Source organism: Empidonax traillii, unplaced genomic scaffold (assembly GCF_003031625.1).
Source record: "Empidonax traillii isolate 1590-97213 ecotype Southwest subspecies unplaced genomic scaffold, ASM303162v1 scaffold156:size1289327, whole genome shotgun sequence".
NCBI classification, from domain to species: Eukaryota; Metazoa; Chordata; class Aves; order Passeriformes; family Tyrannidae; genus Empidonax; species Empidonax traillii.
In genome coordinates this window covers 22,099-48,116 of record NW_020955349.1, presented here as the reverse complement: position 1 = coordinate 48,116, position 26,018 = coordinate 22,099, and the positions used below count along the sequence as shown (strand labels likewise).

At 38.7% G+C, this 26,018-nt stretch overlaps 1 protein-coding gene across 4 annotated transcripts in view; it reads left to right on the top strand.

Annotated features, from left to right (window-relative positions):
- Positions 1-26,018, top strand: part of CCDC186 (coiled-coil domain containing 186) — a 41,565-nt gene that overhangs the window by 2,164 nt on the left and 13,383 nt on the right. For 2 of the 4 annotated variants that reach the window (XM_027884882.1, XM_027884880.1), the window contains exons 2-12: positions 11,207-11,894; positions 14,206-14,332; positions 16,270-16,398; positions 17,346-17,558; positions 18,874-18,993; positions 19,561-19,665; positions 20,013-20,111; positions 20,872-20,958; positions 21,541-21,683; positions 24,148-24,403; positions 25,016-25,205. In XM_027884882.1, the coding sequence (XP_027740683.1) occupies positions 11,224-11,894; positions 14,206-14,332; positions 16,270-16,398; positions 17,346-17,558; positions 18,874-18,993; positions 19,561-19,665; positions 20,013-20,111; positions 20,872-20,958; positions 21,541-21,683; positions 24,148-24,403; positions 25,016-25,205 (2,140 nt within the window). In that variant the 5' untranslated portion in view covers positions 11,207-11,223. Of the gene's footprint in view, positions 1-3,802; positions 3,857-11,206; positions 11,895-14,205; positions 14,333-16,269; positions 16,399-17,345; positions 17,559-18,873; positions 18,994-19,560; positions 19,666-20,012; positions 20,112-20,871; positions 20,959-21,540; positions 21,684-24,147; positions 24,404-25,015; positions 25,206-26,018 lie in introns of those variants that run through there. The other 2 variants (XM_027884883.1, XM_027884884.1) reach the window with 2 other exon arrangements.

Below are 26,018 nucleotides of genomic sequence, written 5' to 3'. Positions count from 1 at the left end.
TGTTTTCCTGCACACAGTGATAATGCAGATGGTAATACCACAGTTGGAATTTTACAACCCTCTTGCATGTTCTGGAAACAACACGTGAAAAAAGCCACTTAAAGCAAACGTGTTGTTGTCTCCAGTGCCAAATATGCTAAGATCTGTATCGTACCAATGCCATAACACCCCAGGTTTGTGAGAAGGTCTGCCAGGGCTCCAACTTCTGTAGTGTGAACAAGAGTTATGGCTCTGTTATAGGGGTAGAAGGCCTGTCAGAGAATGTGTGCTCAGTCATAAATTTGATTTCTTCTCCTCCCTTATGACATTCATCTTTGCGCAGGTGATGTTATCAGTGTCAGAATGTGAATGCAAACAGGGCAGTAGTAATGACTGCCGTGGCTGCTACTGGCCCTGTTGTAAGAAAAGCTGCAAGCGTGATGCTAAAATCTGAAAGGTTAGAGTAGTGCTTTTGCTGGTGTTGCATTGGTTGCTGAAGTACAGACTCATTTTTTTAAGAGTAGTTCTATGCTGAAGACACAACACTCTAGTAACAGAAGGTTGCAAGTCTGTATGTAAACCCTTAAGTATCCAAGTCTCACGAAGTTTGCAGTAAAAGGATGCTGTTGCTAGAACGTTGTTTTCCTCTTGTATAGATGAGCTTCCAACCTTAGGACAAGTTTGACAAAAAATAACATTCTCAAAATGTACCCCGTGACTTGTGATGGGAACAAATCCAGCCTCACTTGTTAAACCTTAACAGATGGACTTTATTTTGGCAGTTACTTGACTCCAGACATGGAGTTAATATGACCACATCATTAACACATGCACGAGGTTGGTGGAAAACCTGGCGGTGCCCTGAAGGAATCATACGCTATTGTTCAACTATTGAACTTGTGACGTAAGCAAGGATAAAGTTTGAGTAAACCTTGTCTTCTGAAGTACTTGTCCCATGCTCAAAGAATCAGTAGAAATGCTGAGCTTTGCACCTTGGTGCTGGCATGAGGCTATGCAGTCAGTGCTTAATAAAGTCAGATTAAAAAACTGAGAAAAATAACTGTGATTAAGTATTAAACTGATAAAAGCAAGGAAATCCTGAGAGTACCCACTGTGTATACGCACTGCTCCACTCCCTTCCCTTCAAGCATGAGCATCAAAGCAAGTCTTTGTGTGAGCTGAGTCAGGAGCTGTGTCAAGTTATGCCTGGGCTGGAGGACTTGATGTCCCAGTGCACAGCCAGCTTTTCCACGAGTACTGCGTGTCACAGCTGTGCTGTCTGTATTTCTCCCTCGAGTGTTTCTGGGGGGATGGAACCATGTTACATTTCATCTTCCTTCTCAGCACTACCCCAGTAATCTTCAGTCTGAATTAGAACAGAATCGTCTATTTGATCATGGATAAAAGTGAATTATTATTGGGAGAGCTAATGTAGGTGGGACTCAGGTGTGTTTCTTTTTTTTCCTATGCATGCTCTCTGTGAATACAGGAAGACCATGAGTGTATGAGAGCTCATGGTCACCCTTTGTTTTGTATGAAATACAAGCAGTGGTGATCAACTGCATCTCTTCTTAAGCTTAAGAATTCTGCCTTTTCCTTAAGTGCTGTGATGCTTTTCGGTCCAGTTCATCTCCTTTTATTGTGTTTCATCACTTCTAAGCTCGGGTGGCTTAATCTAAGCTCTGATTAATGTTACGTGTGGAGTTGTAACCAAATGTTAGAACCTGAAGCCAGAAGGAGTTTTTTGAAATTCATCTCACACGAGATTATGTAAAATATCAGGTTTCCTGGACCTTTCTATCCCACTCCCTTTTGATTTAGTTGAAACCTTTGGTCCCTCTAAAGAGCTGCTGTGCAGTAGAGCTGCCTTTTTTATCTTGTCATGTAGAATAGAACTTCTTTGGTTAAATTATCTTTTTTTTTTTTTTTTGTTATAAACTTCGGTTGCAAATTAAATTATCTATAGGATTTCAGTTTTTCCTATTCTGCAGTATTGCCTGGTGACATAATGCTTAGTCTGGGAAAGTAATTTTTGGCAGAGTTCTTGTGAAAGATACCAAGCAAAATACAGGTAAGTTGGGTATTAATTGGGAACAGCAGTAAAGTTTGTTTTGCCAGTGTAGTTTGTTTTGCAATGTGTTGAGCAGTAGACAGTAGTTAAGGAAAAAGTAGCTTGAGGAAAAGAAACCAGAAACCTCACCCAACAAGTGAAGTAGAAAGGTGTGTTCAATCTGTTCAGATTAGTTTAGGTGAAAGTATTATCAGGATTACAGTAAGATAAACAAACTGAAAAAAATCTCTTCAATTTTATTTTTAGTCTTACTGTCATGGAAAATTCTTAGCAAGAGTTCTGGTGCAATGACAGGTTGGCACTGGCTTGGAAATGCTTGAACAGTGATTATTGTCTAGTAAAGATGTGAATAGCTTTTGAAGAGAGGCATCTTGGGTTTTACAATGGAACAACCCCACTATAAGAAGATAGAAGCGTTTTTGTACCCCAGAATTATTCTTCAGCACACTTATTGGGTTGTCATTATATATATGGTAGCATGTAAGTTGTCCTACAGCTTCATTTCTTATCTGAGTGTAATAGGTTGGAATTAAACCTAGATTGAAGTGGCAGCTGATTCTAGCAGTGGTCTCATGGTTAATGGTTACTTTAATGTCTCAGGATAATGTGTTTAAAGATAATAGTACTTTATGATTCTGTAGTGATTCATCTGAGATTCTTTCTAGTAGAATATATTGCAGAGTGATATCTAAAGGAGAGGAACAGTCCATTGTGGAACAAACTGTTCAGACAAATTATGGTCATTATAATAAATCCTATGGCATTTGTGAGGCTTTTTTACATGTAGCATCTTAAAATCTTTGGTTGCTGATAGCTTCGTATGTGTGGGCCTTGTCAAGAGAACTCTAAAAATCATTTTTATTCTCTTCAGTGTTCTTCAGCCAATAAATACTGATTAACTCTTCGAAATGAAGTCCATCTCCTGTGTTACACTGGGGTACATTGCATCTCATGTTAACTCAGATTTGCAGTTGAAAACTGGCTAAATCATTTGTACTCTGTCTTTTTGTTGCCCAGGAACTTTCAAGAAGGAAGTGGATTTGTAACCAAACTGGTCAAATGCTGCTGATGTGCAGTTTTTGCTTTTGTTGGGGGTCTTCTGATGAGCATCTGAGCTCCAACAAAAACACTCTTATGACCACTGAAATTTCAGTCATATGTGACTTCACTTTACAGATGCATGAGTGGAAACGGAAGGCAGTATAAAAAAAAATGCCCTTAGCAGAGCCTTTAATCTATACTGCAGTGATTGGGAAAAGAGATAACACATTATTGCAGTATAAGTGATAAATGTGGTTTTGTTAAAGTTACATATTCATCTGTGCTTCTTGAGCAGTAGTGGCTGTTACACAGAGTTGCTTCTGAGTTGGGATTCTGCTTGAGTGCAATGAAGTGGATGAAAACATAAATCCTGTAAGTGGGAATCTTCAAAATAGATGTAAAATGCATATAACATCCTCTTGGAGATTCACAACTGCATTTTAGTCTGCTATTGGGGGATACAGAAAAGAAAACTGTTTTCTTTGCCACTTATAATTTTGTGAGGATAATGCATTTCATTAAAAGAAAAACAAAAAAAAAAAAAAAATCTGCTGTCCAGACCTCCCAGTTCTAGATTTAGCTGTTAGTTTGGATTTTTTTAGTAGCCTTTTGGTATTTGTGTATTGGCTTTAGTAGTAGTAGTATTTCTGTTTTCAGGTATGACATCTCAATGAACAGGCCTCTTGATGATTGGAGAGCTGTTGGAAAGCCAGAGTAATGAAATAAACAGTTTCTGGTGTCTCTTTAGACCAGCTCCAGGTTCAGGTGCTTTAGTGCTCTACTTTGCTGTCTGAAGGACTGGAGGTGAACAAACGGGGCAGTCATTGGGAAAGCATTACATTTATAGCTGGTTTAATGGGGGTGTAGAATTTTCTGTTCATCTAACACTGGGCTATGCAGAGATAAAACCCACGGCTCTCTAGGTATGAAGGCAAGCTGGATGCCCACTTTCCTAAATTCAGTTTTGCCAGAACTGCAGTACTTCATAAATATCTGCTTCTGGCACCTCCAGTATCAAAATTGAAGCTGTTTTTTCCTCTCTTGTTCCCGCAACATTGGGATCTGCTGGCAAAACAAAGCTCTGTAAACCCATATATCAAACAAGCATTTTTTTTGGTTGAATTGGATAGAGGGATGCAGAAGAGTAGAGGTGTTTGTAACATAATTAGGAATGTGGTACAGAGAACAGTAACACAGCACCTGGAATAGACAGCTCATTGTTTTGGGGTTTATGTAGTGCTGCTCAAGTGTTTTGGTCTGGTACTAGGGAAAAGAAGTAACGATTTGCTTTCACTGAGCATTTTGAGGATGTTAAGAATAAACCCCTTTTATAGGTATCTTCATAAAAAGCTCTCCAAGGACAAGCATTATCCCTTCTGGTTATTGCCACTGCGTGCTAGAGCTGAACTGCGTAGTTCAGAAACCAGAACCAGTGTGGAAGATTAGTGAGTATTGCAGAGCATTTGAAAAGACTGCTGCTTAAGGGTGTTTGCTTAGACTTTTATGATGAACTTGCAGTGGAACTTGTCTTGAGAATGTGCCATCTCGTAGAGCAAAATAAAGAGTAACAGCAGCAATTTTGTGAGTTATCGATCCAGTTCTTGAGAAAGAACAAGGAAGTAAGGATCGCAAATTACGACAGAGAGAAAATTGCTCTGAAGCAATTTCAAGGGCCTTATTATCTAGGTAGGTTTTTCCTGTAAACGTGTGGACTTTGTTTGGAGGTGTGCAGTGTTGCCTTAGCAAGTTCACAGCACGCCCTGCAGGGACAGAGCAGGGAATTCTGTGAACGTGGGCTTCTTGTGTCAGTGTCACCAGATTTTTCTGTCACTGAGCTGCCTGCCTGGCCACATCATGGTACTTAGGACCCTGCTGACTCTTGGAGTCATCTGCCCTTGAGTCATGGAGCACTTCATCTCTCCTTTCTGTCCCCCCCCACCTGCTCTCTGAAGTGCATCTTATCTGTATTGCAGCTTTGAGTAATTTTGAGACTGTATTATTTAAAGGAAGTTTGAGTACTCTGCTATGACAGAACTGAAATGGAAGGGGGAAAGCTTTGTAAATTTACCTTGTACTTTTATTAAAAATGAGCTTGTTTCGTAGCCTATGGTTTTTACATATCCAGAGTTGAAGAGCACATACGGTCTTAGCTGAGGTGAGAACTGTTTTTTCAGGATTTTGTGGATTGTATGTGTACTTGTTTGGAGAAGAGATTATTCCTTCTTCATCAGGGACTCTGCTACAAGACCTCTCTTGGGAACACAGCTATGAGTGAAAAACCTCTACCCCAAGATGATGCAAACCTGTTTCTTATTGAATGGAGCTGACATAATTGACTGCTACTGTCCCATTATATTAAGTAATGCATGGTTGAATGTGTCTCATGTACAGTGAACTGCATTTACTGTATTAACTTCCTATTACTCCCCTTTCAGAAGGTTTTGTGCCTCAGAGTCACTTATCTCAATGCTCTTCACTTTCTTTTCAACCCTGGGTTGAACAAGGTTTTGTATATGCACACACCCATGAAGCATTAGTCCCTCCTTCTCTTTTGTGCTCCTCTCTCTGCAGTATTTTTAAGCTTTGTAACATACATTTCTTTTTTTTCTTTCTTTTAAAGTAGTACTTTCTATTTCTCAAGACCATGACAGTCAATCTGTTTGCTTACAGAACCACCCCAGGCACACACTTCTGTCATTCTTTAATCTCTTTGTTGTAAAAGAGCCCCATTGTGATAGTTACTAGGTGACAAGGCACACACTTTTTTTACCCTTGTTGTTAGTGAGTTCTCAGCAAATGCTTGCTATATTTACAATTTATGTTCCTTTAGATGTCCTCTCCTGAAGCAAAGTAATTTCCTCGTTGCCTATTTAAAACTAAAGTGTTGATACTTTAGGTCAGACTATCTATTTTATGAAATTAAAAGTTAGAGTTAATAGTGCATCTGCTTAGGAAAGTCCTTTGTAGTCAGGGGTTTAAAAGAATCTTATTTGCGTTGAATAGGAAGATTGAAAAGACAGGCAGTTTGAAACGACATAATATTGAATTAAAAAGTGCACGTGCCTGTACTCACAGGATAGCAGGCTATAGTTGGGACAGGTTGTACTCCTAATTAGATCAGTGCAGACAGTAGAAGGCATACAGGGAATTGCTTTCATCATGAATTACCTTTCAGTGGCTGGGAATTAGCAGTACTGGAATGGGGGAGTGGGGGGGGTGGGGAGGAAGGATTTTCAACCGGTACAGTGGATGAGCAGGCAAGGATGAGGGTGTCAACAGCTTTCCTGAAAAACAGAAGTTGTATGTACTTTTCAGCAGAGGAAAGGGAAGGATTGACTGTTGCAGAGACTGCTTTTCTCTGTGCCAGTGAATGGTACCATGTATCAAGATTTTTGATGTGTACCAAGCTAGTCAATACTTGTGTTGTGTAAGGTACTTTCTTGAAGAGCTTAAATGAATGCTTGTCACATTTGTTCCTATTTTTATCATTTGGTTAGCTATTAATAGAGGATGCTTAAATTGTGTAACAAAGAAAGTGAATTAAAACATTGCTATTTCCCGAGTATTTGCATTCCCGTACATACCTGTGAGACATTTCTGTCTTAAGAAGCTGTTGTGTTGTCCACTCATTGTATTGGCAGGCTCTCTGCTCCCTGCTTTTGATTGTGCTATCAGCAATTTAGCAGATAAGCACGTCTCAATTTACATGACATGATAAATGGTTGTAACCCTTGCCAGCACCAGCCTTTAATGTTGCGTGTCCTGTGGCTGCTGTTTAACGACTTATCCATTTTAAATTTTACTTTAGGACTTGGAGATCCTATGTGCTGATGCAGATTTAAACTTCTTTTTGTGAGTAATGAGGAAATGTATGTATGGGCGTACTGAAGAACACGTCTGTGATGAGGGAAAACAGTGTATCTCTTAGAAAAAGGCAAAGTTTTGCTCTTGAAGGGTACAGTCTGTATTCTGATGTATATATGCAGAGAGATGTGTTGTTTGCTTGTGAAAATGCGGCCTGAGGGCCCATTCATCTGCAAAGTGAGCCTGGCTGAGCTGTGCTCCTGTTCCTCGTTCTCTGCTGCTCACATCACCACGTTCTGAATTGCTGCGTTTCCCCTTGCTTTGGTTTGTGTTGCTGCATTGTGGGGAAACACAGCCGGCTGTGTGCTCAGCTGTGGAGTAGGGGCAGCGACACAGGGAAGGTGTGTTAGAGTGTCAAACTAATTGTGAGCTGTAAATCAGAGAGGAGGAGGAGAACTGGTCAGACCGGTTATGTGAGTGCAAAGAGTCCTGTCACAGCAGCAGCAAAGCGTTACAGCCCAGTGACAGAAAGCTTTTCACATGCTGCTCTAGATGGATGGAAGTTATTCACGGTATGTGGGCAGGCAAGCTTGGGCTGGGCTGATCTCAAAATGCCAGTTGGAGAAGTTCTTGCTGGGGCTTTTAATCTGACTGGGTAGAGATTACATTCTCTGTGGCATAGGCAGCAGAAGGGACATAAGCTGAGGGGGTGAGACAAACATCACATGGAGGGGATGAGGAACAACACACCTGTGCTGTATTGTTAGGATGAACATCAGCCCTGAGGAAGGAGCAGAGCAGGTGGTTGAAGGTGGAAGCTCAGCAAAACAGTGCAAGAAGGTCGACCAGTGCTCGCCTGGCACTTTGCTGTCAATCAACACACTGTGTGCTTGTTTGGTGTTTGAACATATCATTACAAAAACTAGTTCACTTCCTTGAGTCAAATTTTTTGATTGTTTTTGATGCCTTCTGAAAACCTCATAACGCACTAAACTATTGTGGTTTTTTAAAGTGCAGTATACATAATTTAGTACTTCCCTAATTTTGGAAAAATTATTTGTAAGGCTGAGTAGGGTGATAGAAGATTGACATTGAGCCTGGAAAGGCATGGAACTGCTATGAAATGTGTAGCTGGTGTGCAAATAATATCTGCAACCTGCTATATAAGTGTGTTTGATGTGAAACAGATATTTGCGTGTTTTATTTCAGCAAACTACTGCTAGGCTGGCAGTGTTGATCCTTTTAAGCTTCTTTCACACAAACCCTGTTGCCTACAAAGCCATGAGCCTTTCCTTTAGTAGGGTTACTGCAGTTTTCTGTCTCTGGCATGACAAAGGAGGTAACTGCTGTACTCAGTTGCCTGAGGGAGGCACGACAGCTTTGGATATTCAAGAGACATTTGAATATCAGTGTGATCTTGTGGACATTTCTGATGTGAAAATAAATGGTGCTCCTATAGTCAATTGTTAAGGTCAGTTTCTGCTCAAAAGTGGTCAATTAGAATGCAAAAAGTAATACTATTCAGTGACAGTAGGGGGAAAAAATCTATATATATCATAAACAGATTCAGATAGATTTGGGCAGATAAGTCCAAAATCCAGGATGTTGGGATCAGAAAGACTGGGAACTTAATGTGGTAAATTATGTTCTAGATACCATTGAAAATTAAAGTAGGACTGTAGGGAATACTGAATCTTGATTTACTTTTCACGCTTTAACCAATTTGTATAATCACTACTCAAATTCTTCTTACCTTTGATACGAAACCTACGCTTTATTTATGATTGATATTAACTGTAAACTACTGTGAATATGGAGTAGGTGGCTTTTTTTTTTTTGCTCTGTGACTGAGTTGTGCAAATAATTGTATTTCTGTTTCTATGTAGATTAATCTTTCTAATTCACCGTGTTATTTATAGAAGGAAGTAACACAGTAAGAAAACTTAGTGACCTTCCTAATGTGCTGTCTTAATAGGACTGTATTTTTCACTTGTTACTTTCATATGAAGATAAATGCCACCCAGTTTGCTGTCTGGACTGGAAATTTTAGGTGTAACAACCAGCATGGAAGTTCATGTATCTGATTCTACTCCTTCTTTTCCTCTGGAAGTGGTGAACTTAGACTGAAGTAACTGCTATAGAAAAAAATAGTACCTCAGCTTTATGCTAATATAATAGTGTCTTCCACAGCTGAATGGATTATAAACCACCTATGACAAGAGGGAACAGTTACTAGGAGGTGAATTTTTCCTCCATCTTCACTGTATCATTTGCAAACTGTCTTACTGTTATTGATTGTATTAAATGCACCAGTCTCAAGGCATTGTTTTTTAATGGCTTTTTAATTAAGTAGGACCTATCGTGTTCTGCTGCTATCAAGCTGAGCATAACTGCAAAAAAAAGTATTCACTCTTTTTGTTTACACGTTGAGATTGTCAGTTGGGGTTTTTTTATTTCAGAATATCAGCAGTACACTGTGAGCTTTCATTACTAGCAGAAGGTACCAGAGATTAGATAGGTTCCAGAAGAGCATTTGTTTGGACTGCACAAACCAAGTAGATGGATTTCTTGGCTCTGGTGTTGACCTAAACATAAATCATTTGAAGCAAAGGGGAGTCAAGGATTTTTTTAATTATCGGGGATTTGTTTGTAAAGTGGCGAATCCTTGTGAAAGTGTCACACTGTGTACAGATGCTCTCGTTCCCCTTCTGTATTCTCATTTGTACCTGTCCCTTACCATTTGTTCCTGTTGATTTGTACAGAGTTAGGGATTGTGGCATTGAGGTTGTTTTGTTTTGAAACCAAAAAGGAAAAGTGGTTTGCATGTTATTTTATAAATGTATAGTTCTTGTTTGATTATTTGTGACTCTTGTCCAGTCATGACATGTTCCCGTTCATATTCTCAGCCATATGCTCAGTTTTCCATACGCTCTTGTGGATTAAGGGGCAGTTGTGGCTCAGCTGTTGGTTTCAGATACTGGTGGTAGATGTTTTGTGTGATGGTATTTCCTGGTAGGAACAGCTGGGCTGAAGCTGCTGCTTTGCTTCCTTAGCTGATTTTTATACCTAATGGTGCGAGGTGATAGTGGTAGCAATTAGTGACAGACCTAATGGGACTCACTTATCCTTCTGCTTTGAGCCTTAGTTGGCTAATAAGGCAGGACTAGGGGGAGTGGAGCCAAGCAGTACAAAGGGGTTTCCTTTCAGGCTGAGGCAAAGGGCAGGGCACAGAGCTGAGTGACTTGGACTATGTGGCTGCCTGAGAGAGAGCTGAACAAATGAGAAAGCAAGGGTGAAAACAAGTTTGATGTTGCAAGGTGGCGAGGTTACTGCTTTCTTTGAGACAACTGTTGGAATAGCAGAGTTGAATTTATAAATGAAGAATTTGCCTTGTTTTTAAATAGCTTAATTTACAGGGTTGCATCTAAAAGTCAGGATTGCTGTAATGAATTTCTCCTAATGGAAATAAGGGCTTCATGTGCTTGCTAAAATTGCCAGTAGTCTTAGCAGGCACCACCTGGGAAACCTGAAGAAGATGATACAGTGTTATACCCAGGCACTTCCATAAGTGTTCTGGCTATTGGCATCTCAAGATGGTGTCCTACTAGTAGAACATTTTCTACAGAGCTTTTTAAGTCTTCTAATATTTGCTCTGCAAGCTACTTTTTGAGAGAGCAGATCTTCCACAGACCATCTGTGCTCTTCCACAGGGGATTTTGGTTTCTTGAAAGCAGATGGGAAAAGAGAATCTCACCCCCATCCTCCCCTAGTCCCTTCCCTTGGGTTCCTGGGTACATATGCATTGGCTGTATGACTGCTGGTGAGGATATGACAGTAAGGAAGATATATATTCCAGCTGGATTGGGGGGGTCACCCTGTGCTGTAAAAATGAATAAATCAAGACATATTGTTGCTTTCAAACCATGTGTAGGAAAGCAAAAGCTGTAAGACTCTAGATGGTTACTTTTTTTTTGTTATTTTATGTCTTTTGTTATTTTAAGTGCTTTTCAGAGGTGATTACTTGGAATTTTTGTGGATTCAAATGGTAGAATTATTAATTCTAAAAATCTGTTGGTTTTATTGTCTTGGCATTTACTATATCACTAGTTGCTGTTTGTTGTCCCTAATTTCTCACCTTGTTTTAGAAAAACTTAATATTGGAGCATTTACTTAAAGTTGTGCTGAAAGAGCAACAAACTCTGCATAACACAACATAATGCTTTGAATTTTGCTTACTAGTAGTCTTTATCCCCCCTAAATCTCTTTTGGTTTTGAATATAATATATTGTGTAATGTGAATTCTTCATCTAGATTTCTGAAGGAAGATTATGGAGGAACATTTACCAGAAATGCAGAGCACGCTGGAGCCAGACAATCTGTCAGATGATGCCTCTTTCAAGACCCCAGATAATGAAAAGTGTGATAAAACATCTGGAATGGAGGACTGCTCCAGCATCAGTTGTAGTGGAGATGATGCTGGTGACTTGGAAAGGGAATCGAGTTTGCCCTCGGATCAGGATTCAACAGCTGTTGGCATAAGCAGCAATGGGGCCCCAGCAGAAGGAGAGCAGCAGAGTGGAGGGACAGACTGCTGTGCCAATGCCTCCTGTGAAAGAAAGGCAGAAAGCTCCACAAAACCAGAACATTTACCTACTGAAGAACTTGAACAACACAATCCAAAAACTAAGCAGACAGAACAGTCATTAATGGAAATATTACAGGATCTAAGGGAGGAGTCTGACTTTGTGAAAAAATCGAGTGATAAAATCTATTCAGAAAGCCCTTTCGACACAGACTGCACAAAGAAGCTTATTTCCACAATACATCAGACTTCCTCACAGGAGGATTTGCTAAAGGAAATAGAGTCTGAACTCTTATCCACGGATTTTTCAAAGGACCAAAAACTCCCAAATGGTGTGCAGAAGGGTGAACATGCCTTGGCTGTGTTTGAAAAATGCGTGCAAGACAAATACCTGCAGCAAGAACAAACTATAAAAAAGTGAGTATTGGAGTACACTCATCACAGTTGAAGGTTTGTACTGAACAATTTCGGCTGCATGTTGCATGCAACTCATGTAGCGTTTTAATAATGAAGCAAATTGTCTCGAGTTGTTAAAAGGACAGTTAATGGGCTTTTTCTATTTATATTCTCTAAGTGAGGAATTATTTTTACTTGTGGTATGTACTTGTAAATAAAGGCGTGTGCTTAGATATCTGAATTGTTGCAGAATTTGGCAGGAACTGAATAGCCAACTATGTCACTGAATAGCCTACCAATGTCTAGAATTGCTTAAATACTGTAAAAGTAATGATGAAATACAAATAGTCCAGGATTCGTTCCATCCATATGTGTCTCTGGAGAAATGAATCTTTGTAAGTACTAACTCCCATAATGTGCATTTTATTTATGTTTGAAATTGCTTGTTTCCTTTCCAAGTAATATTCAGCTTCTTGTTGTAATCCAGCAAAGTTGTTAATCAGCAGAGAGCTATTCTTTGAGTTGGAAGTGTCATGTATAGATGAACCAACATCTTCCCACATTTTATAGGACAACTTCTGAACTTACATGGCTTATAAGCTTCACTGTAATGAACTGGGCTTAATAGTTCTACCAGGCAATGGGTACAACATGAAGAATATTCCTGTTCATCAAAAGCTTGATTTCATGATCCCTTACTTGGAGTTTCATCCTTAAAAATGTTGGGGTTTTTTTGCTAACAAATTGCAGCCTCTAATTTCATATTTATTCCTTTTTGCAGAGCTGGAAGTGAGTGTCCTGCTTTTCATATAAAGCTCTCCAATACCATGATATGAGATGGCATCAGAAGAAGGGAAATCAGATAGAGAGAGAACCCCAATAGGGAAAATGTTCTCTTGCACTTCACCAGTTAACCTGAGAAATCATGAATGTGAAGAAAGTCACTTGATGACAGGAAGGCATGAGAATGCACAGTTAGACACTGAGTAGTTACAGAGGGAATCTGAAGTGGTGGGTGTGTAGATAGTTGTAACTGCAGGAGTTCATGAGGTAACGAGTTTTACTTGTTTAAGGTAAACTCAGGTCAGCGATTCCAGCCGTGGACCAATTACTTTCTTAAAGACAAATGTTTATGTATATATGTATGTGTTATGTATACATACAGAAGGCCTTTTATATAAATAAATGTTTTGTCTCTCCAGCTGCACCCATTTGACTCTTGGGGACACCTCAAGAGTGTAAAACTGCTGTGGAACATGGTTGGTCCAAAGAGTATTCTGGGTTGTTTGTTTTATCACTTTATGATCAGCAGAATTTCTTGTAACATTGTTCTGAAAATAGCCAAGTTGTCTCTGTGATCAGATCTAAATATATACATGAACAACTATGGCATAAATTAAGAATTTTTAATCCTAGAATATTCATTAATAGATCGAAACCAGATCACAGCTGCTAAGCTCTCTTTCACTGGTTTCTACTTCCTTATAATTTAGGAGATTAGTTTGTTTAGAGAATTTTTTTTTTCAGCAGAGTAGAGCTAAAGATGAAAATATATCTGTAAAGGGCTATTTAAATATGTTTTCCAGGTAAATGCATGCAGTTGGTGGTCTAAAATACCCACCATCTAACAGGTCTGCATATTTGAGACTTTTTATTCAGCAGTTCTGATAATGTGAACTGATAATGTAAGTTCAGAGTTCTATGCTAGAAGGTCAAATTAGGTGTGTGATTGCTTCAAACATCTCAGCTGAACTAGAACTGTTGCTAAAAATTGAATTTTAAAAGGAGCATGACCATGGACACTTGTTATATACCTACTTAGGATTTAAAAAAAACCCAGGATTCCATTTCTTATCAGGCTGTGAACTTCCAGGGATACTCTTGAGTACTATTCACTCCATTAAGTGAATAAAATCTCTTGTGTTTTCAGACATTTGACTGGTAGAACTGAGTGGAAGTCTTACATGTACCTTAAAATTACTGACATGGAGTAATTACTAAATCTGGAGTTTCAGAGAGTTACCAAATGCCTTATGTCATCTGTATCACAACAACCCCAAAATGCTGGAAACAAGCAATTTCCTCACAAGGAAGATGCTGCTTGCTGGTTTGGAATTAAGTTTCACAGCACAACATTATTTCTGAGTTGTTGTTTTTTTTTTTTTTTTTTTTGGTAAGACCTTCATGAATTTTATTAGGATTTCTGTCTTCCTAATAAAATTTGCAGATCAAAGAGCAAAAATCATGTGTATCAGAACTGGAAACAAACAACTAAAAACCTGATGTACCTTGTTTTTAATTTCTTCTTTTTTTTTTTTTTTTCCCTTTACAGATTGATTAAAGAAAATAAAAAGCATCAGGAACTGATTTTGGAAATTTGCTCAGAAAAGGACAACTTAAAAGATGAGTTGAAAAAACGAACAGAAACAGAAAAGCAGCACCTCAGCATTATTAAGCAGGTACAGATAACAAAACAGAAGTGCTGGTTAGTATCTCACCTGTATGTAGTGTCACTATTGCCACTGTTTAACAAGACATGATCCCTGGTGGCACAAAGAAGGAGGGGATGTCTGTGCATATTATTCTATTTAAGAGGATAATTCTGCTCTTCTATTTCAAGAAATTGTTTGAAAGCCATTAATGGCTTTAGATAAACTGGCTTTCTATACAGGCATTTCCCCAGGGACTTGTTAGAACCACAAAAGGCCAGAGAGGAACATGATGTGTCCATTGGTGTGGGCTGGGTTTAGTGTGGGAATAAAATGTATCACATCAGGTGTCACCGCTTGTCTGTTACAAACCTGTCTGCTGATGTCCCTGCAGTTGGTTGGCCAGCTGATTAGAGATTGTATCTTGGAAATCTGGCAAGAGATAGTATTTAAAATATTAATTTCTGTTTGTCAAAGTAGTGGTGGCTATCTTGGTTGTCAGGTTTCTCTTTTAATGCCTGCATCACACAGAAATCTGTTCACAAAACAGTGTGTCAGGCTTGTAGTTCCAGAGGAATATATTAATGTGTATGGAAGCTTAGTCTGTCTATAGTCTGCCTAATTTCAAAGAGTCTTTGAAAATCCGTGATGTGATTGAAAATGGAATTGAGAGGTCTTATTTTTAGGCTGCAAATTAGAATTGCTTGTGCCTGAATAAATCAGTATGAGCAGCTCACTCATTTTCTTTTGTCTGTATTTCCATGATAGCACTGTATGATTTCATGAGGGTGTATCATGCAGCAATTGCTTTATCACATTCTGAAAAAAAGTATTTGTGAGGGAGTTTGTGATATTACATGCTTGCAAGTAGTTTGAGAAAGTATTCTTTTGGAGTGTAATAGTTTTATATGGTGGTTAGATCGTGCCTGGAATTGTAAGATACGTTGCTCTTGAGTTTTCTCATTTGTGATGGTGAGTGTTTTATTGTTTGAATTTCTGAATTAGTGCTTTCTGATAACTTTCAAGTAAATGAAAGCTTGACTGCACTCAAAGCTTCAAGCAAACTGTGCATGCTTTTATGTGTAAAACTTCTTGTATGGCCAGTGATGAATTTGCAAAGCTGAACAGAGTGTGATCAAGTCATGGTGTAGTAACAGAAGCATTTGAGGTAGTTCTTGCCTTTTATGTAACAGCTTGGAATTGCATAAAAATCTGAGACACTGACCCTGAGATCTTGTTCCCTCTCCCCCCAAGGAAACAAAAACCCGTAATCTTGGTGAGTTGGCTTTCCCCTGGGACAAGGGGATAGTCTTTAGGCACGATTTGAACAAGGTTTGGGCAGTATCACAGCTTTATGTAGCCACCATCCAGCTTCTACTGGACTTGCATGACTTGGCAGTGAGCACGTTCTGGGAAGTGTTCCAGTTAAAGTGGGTAATTATTCTTCATCCACATCAGGACTCTGGTTGGGTTCACTGGGTGGCTGAGAAGAGTGCCAGCACAATGACTAAGGTCCTCTTCATTTGCTGAGTTGTTTTTCAATGAATTAATTCCCAGTCCAGTTGAGTATGGATGCATGGCTGCTTTGGTGGCAAGGTGAAGGATATGGCACAAGGATAGGAACAAAAAAAAAGGGTGGAAGGTGAAGCAACTCAGGTAGCAGCCAGCTCTGCTCTGGCATCTCAGCACTTGCTGTCAGTCTGATTTTTTTGTGTAGTAAATTACTGTGCTTGTGTTTTACTTGATTTGATGCATCTTCAGTCTCACTGAAGATGAGAAGTGACATCTTTCATGCTTGTACTGTCATGCAAAAGTAGATGTTGATATGGGGAGTTGCATCTTGACAAGTGTAAAATACAGGTAAATATCTGTTGAAGTATCTAATTTTGTGTGAAATGTTCCTGCCTGTATAAAACATGATCAAAGTGTTATTTTCCCTGTAATTATATCATAATGTTGTCTTTCAGCTGGAAGCAAGAATAGAAGAGCTTAATAAAGAAGTGAAAGCTAGTAAAGACAAACTTGTTAGTCAAGATGCAGCAGCCAAAAGTGCTATTCAGCAGTTGCATAAGGAGATGGCCTTTCGAATGGAACAGGTAATATGGAAAACCTTAGATTATTGACCACTGAATGAAATAACTTGGCTCTTGTAGGAAACATGTTGGATCACCAGGTAGCACAAAATTTTCAAAAATTGGAATTAAACATGCTTTTTTTTTTTTGATAACTGGTACCAATGAGTTTCCAAATAGCAGTTAGCACTCTAGAGAACCTGAAAACTCTTGTAAAAAATGTGTATTTTTATATGTATGGAATTTAGCCCTCAAGGAAATCTCATTTTTCTTACCTGTAAGCTGAATTTGATTCAAAAGGAGCTAAAAGCTTGGAAGTAAGTTTCTTCAGACAGGCTATCAGAAAATTTAATATTTTTCTCAACTCCAGCACAAAGCTGTTATTTTGTCTTTATGTATTACTGAGCTCTGGGATTTTTTTCCCCTTCTTAATATCATATTATGCCAGTATTTTCTCTGTTGAATGTATTCTGAAGCTTGGTGTGTGATTTTTTTTTTTTTCTCTAATTTGAAGCAGAATTTGTTAGTGCTGAGATAGGTCAAAATAAGTCACTGAAAGCAAGCCATCTGAAATATAGTCCACTGGATAATGATTGTGCATTTGGCATGTGGATATGGGAACACAGAGGACTGATACTGAGCACTTGCAAAATTATTTTGTTACTAAAACTTCCCAAATACACTTCTTTCCTTCTGAAACAACAGATTATATACCAAATTACTGATGTATTGAGAACTCATTTGAAATGTTTAGCTGTGAGGCTGCAGCTCCTTAGACACATATTCACCATTAGAAGTACGAGTAATTCCAGTGCTTAAGAGAGATTTAATGTTAACCTTTGCAAAACTGGAGTTTTTGAGTCCTGCCTTGTTATGCTGCTCTACTGCAATACTGAAAATACCCAGTAGCGTCTTACAAAAGTGAATTATGAAATGCAAGATTGATTCATTCTGCTTTGGTATTTTTCAAGGCAAACAAGAAATGTGAGGAGGCACGCCATGAGAAGGAAACAATGGTGATGAAATACGTCCGAGGGGAGAAGGAGTCACTTGACCTCCGGAAAGAAAAGGAGATCCTTGAGAGAAAAGTGAGAGATGCAAACAAAGAAATAGAAAAGCATACTAATAAAATCAAGCAACTTTCTCAGGAAAAAGGAAGATTGCACCAGCTCTATGAAACTAAGGTACTCAAAGTTTTGGGAGTGGCTGGGAGTGAATGATTAAAAGCACTGTCAGAACAACCTTATCACTTATTTTGCTCTTGCAGTTGGCGAAATAAACCTGTTTTCATTTGGTTTTGCTGTATAGCTCTGAAAGCAACTTTCTTCCAAGTGAAGGGGAAGAAGTTACTGAGTTCTCATTGTCATCTTTTTGAAGTTCCTTTTAATATTTCCCTGGGTATTAGTTTGTGAAACGTTAGGGATTTTTTCATTTTTAATTTTGTTACAAAATTGAAAAGAGTGTTTGTTGCAGATGTCTAGATTTTGAGGTAGTTTCTAAGTTGTTTGGATTCTTTTTAAAGGCTGCAATGGCATTAAATTATTGCAGTCTATTTTTGGCTGGTTTTATGTGTTTAAAGTCTGGACTTCCTCTTTTGTAATACTAAAAAGTAGTAATAAAGCAACAGGATTTTTCAAGCCAAATTCCAAAAATTTACTTTTTTTTTTTGGTTTTTAGAAAGCAGTGAAAGAGAGCTATTTAATTATCCAAGTCTTTTTGTATTGTGCTTCACAGCTGTGTTTGCAATTCTATTTCATCTGAAAGATCCAAAAATTGATAAATGACTACGCATCAAACTTGTATTTAGGCCTCTTCTGAGTAATTGTAATATGCACTGAAGGATACATCCTAATAAAAGTACTAAAAACTATGCCTCTGAAATGAAAAACATCAGCTCTGTGTTCTCTCTTACATGACTAGGAAGTTGGGAGTGTGATTTCAGGTTTACTAAACTTAACATACTGTCTGTGTTTGTCATTCCTGAGGGTTACACCAGAGCCCTACAGGAATCTGTACTGCCCTCATTGTGCTGCTTGAAACTCTCTTTGCAAGATGAGATTATTACTTCAGGAATGCAGTTAAGAAATTTGGCTCAATGCAGTAGTTTGTGGGTACTGATCTAGAAGGCTTCACCAGCAGTGTGTTTCTGTTGACATCCTTTCTTGGCACAGGTTACTGATTTGACTTGCTGAGGTTTTGCTGTCAGTGCTCTTTCACAGGAGATATTGGAGATCAGAACTTTGTCTTGTAACAGATGTGTAATGTTAACATACATTAACACTAATGCAACCTTACCTTGGTATTCAAACCAAACCCCCTTTTTGGTTTTTTTTCCCTGGATTGTGGAACAAAGCATTATTGGGCATTCTCGAACATGTACATGATTTTGAAAATCCAGTCACTAAGGAAAAAACCCCAAGTTGAAATAAAAAGCAGGAGTCTCGTTGTAGGAACACTGGATGATTTAAAATAAAACAAAACCTATGACATTTTTCTTAGGATGGTGAAGCCACTCGACTCAACAGAGAAATAGAAAAACTGAAAGAAGAAATCAATTCTCATGTTATCAAAGTAAAATGGGCTCAGAACAAATTGAAAACAGAAATGGATTCACACAAGGTTAGTGAAGTGGTGCTGATACCATGACATGAAAATATAGTCAGAGTAATGTAGTTGTCATACTGTTTACTTTTTATATAGTATTAAAATCTATTTCTGAACTGGTATTTTGTTTAATTTGGATACCTGCAGCAAGAGTCAGAATAGTGCTCTGAGAGGTTCTGATGCTGTAATGGAAATGTTGAAAGGATCTGAGGGGAGGATGTGTGGGGGATTCTGTTTATTTGGTGATCGACTTCTAATTTCTTGTTGGGGTTTTTTTTTGTTTGAATTAACTGTCATCTTTGATTAGTGTCTAAGAGACAGAGTTAAATCTATCATCTGAAAATCTATCATCTTGGCACACAAGCAAGAGATTATCTTGTGCTTTCAGTGTTGGGCCAAGTGAAATTGCATAAAGCAGTAGTTGAATGGAAGCATGAGGAACAGTAATGTTAGACTCTTTGTTTTGTTAATTCTTTCCAGACCGAAATAGGAAAGTTTTATTATGAGAAATTTTCTTTCTAGATTAAGTTAGATAAACAGGTTTAACTAGGTTTAACCCATTCTTTATTACTCTTTTTGTAGGAAACAAAAGAACGCCTCAAAGATGCAATGACAAAATTAACAGAAGCAAAAGAAGAAGCAGATCAGATAAGGATAAACTGTCAAGAAATGATAAAATCCTATCAAGTAGGTACACTTTCTCAAGAGGTCAAATAAAAGTTTAGTGTCAGAGTCTTCTTTTTCCTCCATTTCTACCTTAAGCTGTAGCAGGGAAGAATTATCCTGTGCAAGCCACAAACTGAGATTAATAGTGACTGGTTTCTTTACTGGCAAGTTGTTGAATGAAAGGGAAAATGTTTGTCTTGATTGGGATGTGGCATGGGGGTCTCTCTTGGCATGTTCAGGATTATTAGGTATGTATCTGCAGGAAAGATGATATGGAAAGTGATATGGAAAGCTGTCTGTACACTCACAGTATTAGAAAGGGGAACATAGAGCTCTAAAACTGTACGTATATTTCTCAATCCCTTTAGGAATCAGAAGAAATTAAATCAAGTGAATTGGATGCAAAACTCCGAGTAACTAAAGGAGAACTTGAGAAACAAATTCAGGAGAAGTCTGATCACCTGGAGGTAAATATGTGGTGTGTGGAGTCCATGCAACTGGCAACTTAGTAGTTAAGAATTCCATGAGATTTTAATTTTGAGAATCTTATTTTAAGCTACTTACATTTTTGCCAAACTCTTTGGTTTGGAGTTGTTGGGTTTTTTTGGCCTAATACTATATCCCAGGTGCCTGCCTCCAGCACTGCTTTTTGGAGGATGTTTTCAGATACTACCTTGGGTTAACTTTTTAAAATCAAATTTAGGAGAAAAATGCGATATAATGAACATGAAATATATGCTCTTGCATTTATAAACATGAATGTTGCTGTACTTTAAAGCACAAATTCAGATGATAGGCAGGCCTCTCTCTGACCAGTGTTTTGGCAAGTTATATTACAAGGAGAGACAAGGAACAGCCTCTGTTCTGTGTAGAGATTTGCTGATCTAAAAGTGAAATTCTCTAATGATGTGGTACCTGCCCACAGCTCAAATGTGCTTATGCCATCTTCAGAACTGACCACGTGTGGGTTTGCCTAGAACTTCCCCAAGGGCTGTTGTGGTATAGACATCTGGTTTTAGCCATTTGTATACCTAAAACCAGAGTGTGTCATCTCTCTCTTCCTCTCAGTTCAGAAAATAAAGAAACTTTGAGGTTTTGCTTTGCTTTTTGAAGATATAAACCAACCCTTTGGGTTACCTGTGTTGGAGTGGCCTGTATCGGCCTTGATTTTTTCGAGATGCTATTGTACATTTAGTTTTCTAAATAAGCTTTCCGCCCTTTAAAAAGGTGCATCATGCCAAAATAAAAGAACTGGAAGACCTGAAGAGAACGTTTAAGGAAGGCATGGATGAGCTTCGGACACTGAGAACAAAGGTAACGTGTGCTGTGCTGGATTGCAGTGGGGCTGAAGCACAGTGTCAGGTTATTGAACAACACTACATTCAGTCCCTTAATTGTACTTCTATTTCCTTCAAAGTAAACAGTGGGATTAGAGACTGGCTGGCATGAGGTTAGAAGTCTCATATGGCCTGTGGTAAGGAGTATAGGTTGTCTATAACTTGTGGGCAGTCTGTAGATTAGCGTGTCAGTCACTTTATCCAGAGCAGGGAATTTAGCTCAGTAGGACTGCAGAAAAAGGAAGGAAGTAAGGAGATGGCTTGGTAACTGGGAAAATATGGTGTCTGTGGATCCTGGTCCATTAGGCTGGTAAGTTTGAGTCTTTGGACAATACTAATGTTAATCACACTTGTTGAATTCCATTTTTTTGTTTGTTTTTTTTTATTTTTCTGACTGTATTTGATATGAAATATTTTGGGATATTGCTCTAGGTTACTTGGAACCACCAAAAAATTAACACGTGATCTTTGTACAACAGTCTAGACATATGATCAGGATAATTTACCTCTGAAGTTTGTGACACTAAATAGTTTCTCATTATTTTTTCTTTCTGTTTAGGTCAAGTGTCTAGAGGATGAGCGTTTAAGAACAGAGGACGAGTTATCCAAGTATAAAGAAATAATAAATAGACAGAAAACCGAAATTCAGAATTTACTGGACAGAGTCAAAACTGTAGATCACCTACAGGATCAACATCAGAGGTATAGCTGTGCCTTTGAGTAATGACTTAAAAGATTATCTGAGCTGTCGAAGTGTTTTCTTTACTGAAGTTATTGATGCTTTAAAATGTATTGTAATTTGAAGAATCCCTGTTCTGATTTAAGTGTTTTTCTAATTTAAATCAATATTTCTAATACTTGAGATTGGTCTTTTTATAAAGCAAGGGGATTGAGATTGATAAATTTAATTCAGTGCCTTTCATTATTAGAATAAGAAGTGCTTGATCTTCAGCACAGGACATTAGGCCTTTTAAGTGTCTGCCAAGTGCTTGTTTTATTGAGGAGAAGCCACTGAGCTGCAAAGATAGATGGCTTCGCAAATGTGCAGTTGTGATGGATGGAGGAAAGTATTTAACGAAAAGAATTTTATGTACTTGACAGATGCTGTATTCAGGCAGTGTGGAACGTTTGTATTTCTAATGGGCTGGAATTCATTTTGCTTTGTCAAAGTTTGCTCATTTGAGAACGTGAGGGAAATAATCTCAGAGAAGGGTTGGGCTCTCGCTCAGTTCAGGAGTGTCTGAGCGTAGTCGTGTTTCTGTGTGGTACAAATGGACCAGGATATACAAATGCTCTGCTCGTTCCAGTGGTGTTGCATACGTGGAGATAGATAAACGTCAGATAAGCAGAACCACCCATGTGTCCCTCTTGTGCTGTTAAACAATTCTCATTTATCATTGAAAAATACTTCAGTAATTATAGGCCTTCTTAGGGTTTCGGCAATTAAACTCTTTCCATTTGCTGTGTGCTGGTCAGCTGTATTGTCACCGTGTCATCAGCCTTTCTAGGGAAACTGCAATGTGTGAGAGACAACTGAAGCCTACACTTGGATCAGTAACAGTTAATTTTCACTTGGAATCTTGCCAAATTAATTAAAGGGACTGTGATCAAAGTGTGAAACTACAAATGTGTCTTTCCGGTTATCTTTTCCTCTCGGTAATTGAGACATGCTTAAATGTCTGTCTCTCGTTCCTATTCAATTTGGATTTTTTTTTTCAGTATCCATGCCATACATTTATTATTCCTACATCAAACTTCATATTGTCTTTTATTTCTCTTCTAAAAGATTTTAACATGTTTTCAGTACTCCTTAGAATGGTAAAGTTGTGCAATATCAACCACAGATTTAAAACTTGGACTGGTAAATTACTGTTACCCCCTGTGAAAGAGAAATCCTGGAATTTTGCCTTCTATTACCTATTGTTTTATAGAATAAATAAACTTAACTGCCCTTCATTTTCTTGGAAGCAAATGGAAGGAATTTCATTTTCATTCACACAAAATCATACCTGTTCTATTAATGAGAAAAAAATAGAGGAGGCAGGCTTCTTTAGCCTAGGGAAGAGAAGATGGAAGGCAAACATCCTGAAATGTATAAAAGGCTCTATTATAAAGGGAATCAGCTATCCTTGTTCAGTGGAGGAAGATGATTTTAGGTTGAATGCTGGCAAGAACTTTATGATTGAGCTGGATACTGATAACCTGCAGCGTTCCCTGGTCTCCTTCCCTGGCAAACTTTAAGGATAAGCTAGAATTCTCTTTTAGAATGGTCTAAACATTTACTTTTGCATGGTTCAGTCCTGACTGTAGGCATAGATTTCTCCTGTCATAATGAAACAACAGATTTGAAAATGTCAAATCTAAGCATAGCCTGCTGGCATAGATTTTTAAATGCAAGCTATAGGTGAAATAGTTTGCAGCACAAATGACTGCAAAAAATCAGTGTGGTGGCTGTTCTATCTTCTTCTGAAAGGTGGAATTAGCCTAAAAGGACTGTAAAGGCAGGGTGCAATACCTTGGATCTTATAACTTTCTCTAAAGTGTTGATGATAACTGAAGATACAGCATTTTTCACTCAAGTGGATTGCATGTGATATATCAAAAGTCACCTAATGGAAGTGTTCCAGTAGAAACAAAAACTTGTTTTGTAGAGGGAGGGACTTATTTTTGGGGGGAGGGATAATGGAGTAAGACAGGCCCTTTGATTCAGAACTGCGCTGCTTGGATAAGGATGTTTCAGAAATCATTGTACTGCTGCCAGGAGAAGCTCAGAACTGAAGTATATCCCCATCTCTTGAAGACAAGTCCTCTTACAGAATGGCCACCTTTGCAGACCTTCCTATTACCTGCTGGATCTGGTTTTGAGGGTTTTGTTTGTACCCTATTCTGCAGCTCAGGAAGTTGAATATAGAGTGATGGTCTTCCTTGAAGGAAGCTAATGCCTGCTTGTCCTTCTCTGGGTTGCAGATCCCTCTTACTTCAGCACTGCAGCATGTCATGAAATTAAGTGAAAACTTTGACATTTAAAATCACTCAGTGACTAACAGATGCCCCAGGGTCACTAATTGTTCCCCTTCTTTGAACTTGACCTGAATGCCTTTATTTCAGTAAGATGTCATGTCTTTAAGCTCAGCTTATCCCTAATAAAATACAATTGTTTTGACAGAGATGAACAAGAAATCAATGCTTTAAAGGAAGAAATAGATGGTTTCAATTCTCTGGTTGCTGATCTCCAGAAGGACATTGAAGGTAGTCGGAAAAGAGAATCTGAACTATTGATATTCACTGAAAAATTAACCAGTAAGAATGCACAGCTTCAGTCTGAAAACAATTCCTTGCAGAGCCAGTTGGATAAGCTTTCTTACAGCGAAAGAGAGCTGCAGAATCAGCTGGAATGTGTTCAACAGGCTAAAGACGATCTGGTGAGTACAGTGTGCAGCTTGTTTTTTGTGCTAGTAAGATGTCTGATACAGATAAAGATTTTCCACATGACTACCACCTTGTGTCTTTGCTTACCTGACTGCAGTTTCTCATGGAGTTTGCCAGTTTGGTAGAATAGTGGCAGTGGGATATGAACACCTCATGTTCCTGAGGGAAGAGAAATCCTGAGGCACACTGCACTGGAATGAGGAGGTGTTACTGTGTTGCTCTTTCTGTCTTTCTGGGAGTAGAGAGTGGTTCTCTGTGCAGCTGTCATTGAAACAAGCAAAAGGTTGTAACGTTCCTGTGAAATTTATTACAGTAAACTTTCTCAGGTCCTGTTTGTAGTATGAGATAAATGTAATTATTAATAAACTTAGTGTTTCATGGACTGTACTGTACAGCGCTGCAAGGCTTCATACTTTATCATCCAGACGTTTTAGAGATAGTTCAGGAATCTTACTATTCATCTGCAGGGCTAGTGTTCAGCCTAAATAATAAGTGTAAAATGTGAAAGATTCTGAGGTGAAAAATGCAGTTGGAGCTGTTGGGTATACAGTATGGTTAGGCTGGAATGTTTTTGTAGATGACTAGAAATAAAATCCCAATTTCAGGCCACCAAGTTACAGAAGGAGGAGGATCAGCGGAAGCTGGAGGTTGAGATGCTGCAGGCCCAGCTGGAGTCAGCACAGGAGGAACGAGCAGCACTGAAGACCCAGGTGGATGAACTCAAGGATGACCTGGCTACCCAGAAGCGCAAGCACGCAGCAAACCTGAAAGACCTCACAAAACAACTTCAGCTAGGTGGAAATTGTGTTCAGTTATAAGTCAGCCCCCTCTGTAAATCCCTTCACAGTGTCTGGTAGAGAGCTGTCTGTGTGTGCGTTCACTGCTTGAGTGTCACCCTTCAAGCTCTCCCTGTCCCTAACGAGAGTGAGTGAACAAGTTAGATCTCATGGAAGCTGCAGTTACAAGACCTTTGTGTCAGATTTTCATCTTAACTCTTGAACTGGGCTTAGACCTAAAATGAAAGATTTGTTTCAAAAGAGCTTGGTCTTTGTTGTGATGTATGTGACTGCTGAAATGTCACTGTGGGTATATGTGGATCCCGGTCTGTGTAGGAGTATACTGCTAGAAGTTTCCTAGTTGCTGTATCAGGAATTGCTGGTGACAGTTATTTTTTTAGTACATTAGAACACTTCAGTTTTTAAAAGCTGGATCTGGAGGGACTGGTGACTAACTTTTTCTACAAACAGAAGCCATCAAATACCCACTAATAAATATGTTTTCTGTGCAAATAGATTTGAAGATAATCAAATCTGTTTAAAGTGTGTTTTAAAGAAGGCGTCCTGTTGGCGCTGTGCAAGACAAGTTCCACGCCCCTTTTTTGTACATAAAAGAACAGCTGTGTGCTTTCCCTCTTGATCCCTACTGAGTGAGTGGTGCTTCTGGCACAAGTACTGCACTGGCTGGCCCTAGTGATACAGTTAGGAGATGCTGGAACAGAGCTGCCATTCTTCCATTCGGGAGTTATTTACATGGCAGTCCTAATCAAAAGTAAAATCAAGTTTAGTCTTACTGTTCCCAGTTAATCCTCTGTATGACATTACCCCTTTC